The 7,045-nt window shown below is 53.5% G+C and overlaps 1 protein-coding gene across 1 annotated transcript in view; it reads left to right on the top strand.

The window, feature by feature from the left end:
- Positions 1-7,045, top strand: part of Gbx1 (gastrulation brain homeobox 1) — a 27,603-nt gene that overhangs the window by 5,590 nt on the left and 14,968 nt on the right. The window contains exon 2 of the mRNA XM_004629071.1: positions 6-491. Within this exon, the coding sequence (XP_004629128.1) occupies positions 6-491 (486 nt within the window). The remainder of the gene's footprint in view (positions 1-5; positions 492-7,045) is intronic.

Below are 7,045 nucleotides of genomic sequence, written 5' to 3' on the forward strand. Positions count from 1 at the left end.
CGCAGGGGGCGCGGGCGGCGGGGGTCCGGGCGCCGCCTTCTCTATCGACGCGCTGATCGGGCCGCCGCCCCCGCGCGCCGGCCACCTACTCTACACCGGGTACCCCATGTTCGTACCCTACCGGCCGCTCGTGCTGCCGCAGGCGCTCGCCCCCGCACCGCTGCCCGCCGGCCTCCCGCCGCTCGCGCCTCTCGCCTCCTTCGCCGGCCGCCTCTCCAACTCTTTCTGTGCGGGGCTGGGCCAGGCCGTGCCCTCCATGGTGGCGCTGACCACTGCGCTGCCCAGCTTCGCCGAGCCGCCCGACGCCACCTTTTACGGGCCCCCCGAGCTTGCCACCACCAATGCCTCCGCACGCAACCTTCCAGAACCCGGCACCCGCCGCGTAGAGGGCGCCCTGGACGCCGAGGAGCTGCTGCCGGCGCGGGACAAAGTGGCTGAGCCGCCGCCGCCACCGTCCGCGCACTTCGCAGAGACTTTCCCGAGTCTGCCAGGTAAGTGGCGGGCGCGAGGCGCGCTTGACGGCGCCTCCTGCAGCGGGTCCCGGACCCGCCGCCCGCACGGGCACCGACTCCAACCCGGTTCCCAACGTGGCGTCGCCGAGCCCACAGCCCTTGCTCCTCGACCTCCAGAGCGCCGAAACCTCACCAGAGACTTCCCAGCCTCTTGCAGCCCGAGCCTCCCGGCGCCGTCACCCTCCAGCGTCGCCTACCGCCTCTGAGTCCCTGCCGTTTTCTCTGTACAGGGTGGGGTCGCAGGTGCACCCAGGGCCCCAGGGAGAGGGCTCGTGGGGACCACTGCCAGTCCTGCGAGGGGGGCGCAACTGGCCCCTGAGTAGATAGCCTTGACCTTCCGCTCTCAGGTAGTGGTGCGCAGGCATGGCGAAGGTCTGAAGGTGCCTGTCGCTTCACCTTGACCGCAGAGGTGACTTCCGAATGGGCAGCTTTGGCGCTAAGCCTAGAAGACCCAGGTAGCTGCGCTCTCAGCTCCCACCTCGGGGGACCTGGCCTGCAGGGAGGCCCAGAGGCCTTAGACTGGGCTGGGTTGGGTGTGGCCCTGAAAGCCCCAGCTGAGAATCTGATGCGGGTTTAGCTCAGAGATCGCTCAGGAGCCGTGGGAAGGACACCCTTTCCACAGAGGCAGGGTGGATTGAGGGAACAGCGTTTGGAATCAGTGCACTTAGGGCGTGGCTGACCTCCCTATAGCTATTTAACTGTTAGAACCCAGAAAAGCTTTCTCTTATCCAGGCAGATGCAGGTTTTTGAAATCCAAAACTTGGACAATTTAAGAAAAATAGGGTTACACATAAGTGTGGGCCTGTGAAGTATCGGCTTCCTTGGCATCAGGATGACGCCTGGCCATTCACTGTGGCCAGCTTAGCCAGGGGAAGTGGCCCCAGAAGGCCTGGGGGGGCTTCAGTGGAGGGGACATGGACATGGGGATCCCAGGGCACTTGGCCAGAAAGGGCCACTTCCAGCCTTGAAATTGTGCCATGGGCTGCTCACTCCTCCAGCCCCTAAAGGATTGCACAGAGCAGTCCTTAGTTCCTTGTTGTAGGGGCTCTGGGGATCCAGCTGTTTTCTTTTCGGTATGTACCTGGCTGGGCTTGAAGGATCCCAAAGCTGAAGTCCAAGCAGCTCTTTTAGGGTGGACTCTAGGGAATACAGCAGCACCCAGAGGTGGGAGGAAATGTCGGTATGATGAGGGGGCCAGGGGTGGGGTGGAGAAGCCAGCAGGGAGTCTTAGGAAGGATTTGTGGGGGTTTTGGAGCAGGATGGAATGGAGGAAGGCAGAAAACACCATCATAGGGACCTTGAGGAAACCGAAGGATCTGCAGGCAGTGAACAGACACACCTAGGAAAGGGGAGTTGGGGGACAGGCAGAGGGGTCTCAGGTAGAGAGAATTGGGGGATCCTCAGACCACACGAAAACAGCAGCATGTCTACACTGTCCGGTCTCCCCAGTTTTATTTGGACCCGTAGTATAATGGGGTTCTTTTCTGAGGCAGATTGAAATTGGCTATGAAATCAGGTATTGATGGAAAGGAGGAGGCAAAAGAAAAGGATGGAAGAGAAATGCAGAGGTGAGAACAGAGGAAAGGACAGGAGTGAGTTTAGACCTCGATGGGAAGCAGGACTCTGGGCAGGCGAAAGGAAACGAGCAATTTCCCTAGACCGGAAGTTCTGTCCTGGGAGGCCTGGGCGAAAGCTAAATAAAAACATCAGGGAGTGGGAGAAAGTTTTGTGCTAAGAATGGTTTTCTTTAAAGAGGTTTTCAGTAGTGGGAGTGATGTGGAGCTGGGGTGTATGTGGAATGATGGAGGAAAGGTCTTCGTTATCCAAGGAGATCGTTGGAAGCCAAAACAGAGGAGCGAGTGGTTCTTGAAATCAGACAAGGGCTTCATTGCTGAGCATGCTGGGAGGGAAACTTTGCAGGGGCAGGCTTGGGACAGCAAGAGGATGAAGGTCAGCAGACACAAAACAGGTCCGCAGTGGGCAGAGCAGTCTGTAGGGCAGGCTCCAGAAGGGACATCGGAGGGTGCAGGTTTGGGGTCACCTGGGACTGCCAACTGGATTGTCCGCCCTCCCAAAGCAGCCCCAGCCCTTTTTCCACAGCCGCTCACACCCACCTTCCCAGTTGTGGGTGTTCCCTGAGAGAGCTACAAGAAGAAAATGTGTTTCTGAAATGTTAGGCATCCCATCGGTTTGGAAGCACCCCGCCCACACTGCAGTGGTGGCTGAGTCCGGGTCATTTTTGTGGACAACGGGTGGGGCGGGGGCATCTACTGCGGCCTCTGACATGGAGACCTTCATGTCTGAAGGTTCTGGACGAGAGCGCAGAGGTTACTATGACAAAAGAGTCGCCCTCCTACTGGGAAGGGGTGACACAGGGCTGGAGTTATTCGTTTACAGTTGTTTAATGGGTCACAATTCCCAACCCCTTAGATGAACTTCTAGTGAAGATAGGTGCATTTGGGGAAGGAAGAGTAGAGTTCTTCTCATGGGTGGGGGCGGATCACAGAGAGGGATTTTCTTTTAATTGACTGAAAGTTAAAATAAACACCACTGGCCTGCTACAATTGATGAATAAATAGAACTTCGTGGTGCAGTTCTAGGGCTAGCGGTGGTGTCCACGATGGTAAGAATCACTGTGTATAGGAAGAGGAGAATAGAAAGGTGTCGTGACTGGGAGGTTGAAAAGAGGCTTGGATATGGAGCGTGGCAGGTGTGGATCCACTGGAGCAGGCTCTGGGTAGGAGTGACAAAGAAGAGAGGATTTGCAACTGGTTGGGAAGATTAAAGTCTCAATGGGGAAGGCTGGGGTGCTACTCAGTGCTAAAGCGCTTGCCTCGCGTGTGTGGAATCCTGTATTCCATCCCCAGGCCTGCAAAAAAAGAATATGAATTGGTGGCAGAGCCTAAAAGAGGAACCGCTGGTAGAAGTATCATGTAAGCCATCAGTGTCATTTTAAAAGCTTTTACTAGCCATATTTACAAGGGGGAAAGAAACAGGTCAAGTGGATTTTTATTTTATTTTATTTTTTGGTGGAACCAGGGGTTGAACTAAGGCCCTTGTGCTTACCAGGCAAGCACTTTTCTACTGAGCCATCTCCCTGGCCCCTCAAGTGACTTTTTAAAAATACATTTATTTTTATTTTTTTATTTTTTATTTTTATTTTATTGTGGTACCAGGGATTGAACTCAGGACCCTGTGCTTGCCAGGCAAGTGCTTATTCTACTGAGCTATCTCCCCAACCTTTATATATACATTTTCATTTAATCTAATATGTTCAAAATGTTTTCATTTCAGCACTAATTTATATGAAGATTTTAATGAGATATTTGTTTGTTTGATTTGGTTCTTTTTTTAAAATGTATTTGGTTGTTACAGGGTCTCACTATGCAGCTCGGACTTGTGATGATCCTCCTGTTTCCAGCCTCCCCAGCGCTGGGATTACAGGCCTAGCACCTGACTCTGGCCCTCTCAGGCCACCCTGGGGGTGGGGCTGGGGCTGGCAGGGCATGTGGTGCCGAGGATCGAACTGCCTCCCAGTCTTGCCTAAGCTTGCCTCAGCAGGCACTTTAGTCTGTTGAGCTATCTCACCAGCCCTGGTTGGTTCTTTTGACATGGCCTCACTGTGTAACCCAGGCTGACCTCCATCTCTCAGCGACCTTCCTGCCTCATTGTCCCGAATACCAGGATTACAGGCATGGGCCACTATCCCTGGCTTTAATGTACCTTCCGTATACTCTTTGTACCAAGCCTCCCAAGTGCGCTGTGTAGTTTTGTGCTCCCAGCCCTCTCAGCTCAGTCTAGCCATGTTCCGGGGGCTGGGAGCCTCCTGCAGCTGGTGGTGACAGCATTCAGCATAGCACGGCCCTGGGCGGGCAGACTCAGGTGAGAGCAACAGGGGCAGGGGCTCCCGATGGCATTGATGGCATCGCGTGCAGGGTGAGCCCCTGAACAATCAGCAGGAGCGATGGGAAGAAGAGAGAGGGAATCCCCTGAAAGGAAAGCACAGGCTCCCACCTGCGGTGGGTCGGGCCAGAGGACCAGGGCCTCTGCAGGTTCACCACAGTCCCCGCTGAGTGTCATCAGAGCTGAGTCGCTGCGGTGTGCACACTGTACACATCTGTTTCCCAGAGCCAGGTCTTGACGAGAGTGCCGAACGCCCACACGCACGCCTGCCTGCCTGCCTGCCTGCCTGCCTGCCTGCCTGCCTGCCTGCCTGCCTGCCTGCCTGCCTGCCTGGGAAATGCAGGAGGAAACTTTAAATCAGGGGTGTGGTTCATGTGGGGAGGAAATGTTGGGCTGCCTGAAGCAAAAGTGGAAGAACTAGGGGTTGACAGTATTTTTCTTTCTGTTTTCTTCTTCTTCTTTTTCTTCTTTCTTCTTTCTTCTTTCTTCTTTCTTCTTTCTTCTTCTTCTTCTTTTTTTTTTTTTTTTTTTTGTGGAACTGGGGATTGGACTCCGGCCCTTGTGCTTGCCAGGCAAGCGCTTATTCTACTGAGCCATCTCCCCGGCCCCTGGCAGTATCTTTCAGGCAGAGGACATAAGTGTATTTGCAGTTGGAGTTAGGGTCTGGTGGGAGCTGAGAGAATGCGATGGGATGAACCTTAGAGATGGCGGTGCAGTGCACAGGAGTTTTTCAAACCAGATAAAAATTGCAGCTTTTTCAATTGGCTAGCAGTAATAATAACAGTAATCACACAGGAGGCCAGGGAGACGGACACGGAGGGCTGACTGCTACCAGCTAAGCCCCTGGCTGTAGCTGGGGGACGTTCTGGGTGACCCTAATTCATTTCTGAATAGGTAGCCCCTGTGACTGTCGCCGGTACTTCCTAGGGAGACAAAACCAGAAGTGATCACTCCTGGGGGAACCACAGACGCCTGTTAGAGACGGAGGATTTCGGAGGTGATGGAGACCCGCAGCATGCTCTCCCTGGACTTTGGGGGCGGAGGACACAGTGCGAGTGGCTAGCATGCGGACATTTCGGTCAGGCGAGCGTTGCATCGGCTTACCTTGTTTCGGAGAGCGTTTTCTTAGGGCTGGAGTCTCAGCGTGGCGCTCGTATCGCTGGCAAGGCCCCAGTTTCCAGCGCGGAACTTTTTCTTGTGTGTCTACAGTGGGCTCAGTGTGTCTGGGATACTGAGGGAGGGTTGATCATTTCACTCGTCCAGCTTTTGGGTTTCTCCTCTCGCCCAAAACCTTGTGTATTTCTTTGTTTATTGGTGTTTCGTTTGAGATGGATAGTTCACCCTGGCCTTGAACTCCCCGGAGAGCCCAGGGTGACTGGGATGACAGGTGTGCGTCACCACTCCCAGAGGACCAAACATTTTAAGTTCAGGTGATTTTTAATGTCCTTCCCAATTCTTAGGCCTCCATCCACGTGGCGATTTGGGCTCTCAGCTTGACTCTAGAGACCTGATCGTCAACTGCACGTGAAAGGGAAGTTACATCTTTCTTGTTAACTCAAATCCAGTGCTTCCTTTAATTAGGAAGGTAGGTTCTGAGGGGGCCAGCCCATTAGCTCAGGGGTTTGCCTGCTGAGACAAAGCAGGCTCAGGATGCTGTGGTTCGATTCCCTCATCCTCAAGCCAAACCAGCCCTGCCCTGAAGGCATCCTGAGCGCCCCCCACCCCAAAAAAAGGAAGGTAGGTTCTAGTCAGCAACAAACGTGTGAAGGTTTTGTCCCTGATAAAAATTACAGATATTTTTACTTTTAAAGTCATAGTCTTAGGCCAGCCAAAGAGCTCAGTGGATTAAAGTGCCTACAAGCAGGCGCAGGGGCCAGGGGTTGGATCCCCGGGCCTGCTGTGCGGGATCCACCAACAGGTCACACTGAGACTTCAATTGAGACTGGGTGTGGTGACACGTGCCTGTAATTCCAGTGCTTGGGAGGCTGAAAACAGGCGGATCACTAATAGTGAAACCCTGAATACCCTGTAGACCCTTCCCTAAAGTACAAAAAAAAAAAATTAAAAGTCATAGTCTTGGGGCCAGGGAGATGGCTCAGTAGAATAAGTGCTTGCCTGGCAAGCACAAGGGTCTGAGTTCAATCCCTGGTTCTGCAAAAATAAATAAATAAATAAATAAAATTAAAAAAAATAAAAATAAAAAAATAAAAGTCATAGTCTTAGGCTACGGAGATTGCTCAGCAGTCGGAACTATCAGTATTTTTTTTTTTTTCCAGAACCGGGGATTGAACTCAGGGCCTTCTGCGTGCCAGGGAAGCACTTATTTCACTGAGCCATCTCCCTGGCCCTGCTCAGCATTCTAAATGCCTGCCTAGGCAAGCTCAAGGACATGGGTTCTATCCTGGTACTAGATGCACCAAGCTGGCCCGCAACACCTGGTGTGGTGACGCACACCTGTAATCCCAGTGCTAAGGAGGCTGAGTGAGACAGGAGGATCACTACGAGCCCGAGCTGCTGCAGCTGTACCAAATGCATTCAATCAAAAATGAATTCACAGGGGCTGGAGAGATGGCTCAGTGGTCTAAAGCACCTACTTGAAACAAGCTTGGCAAAGCACAGGGACCGCGGTT

This window comes from Octodon degus, unplaced genomic scaffold (assembly GCF_000260255.1).
Source record: "Octodon degus isolate 3935 unplaced genomic scaffold, OctDeg1.0 scaffold00027, whole genome shotgun sequence".
In the NCBI taxonomy this organism is placed as follows: Eukaryota; Metazoa; Chordata; class Mammalia; order Rodentia; family Octodontidae; genus Octodon; species Octodon degus.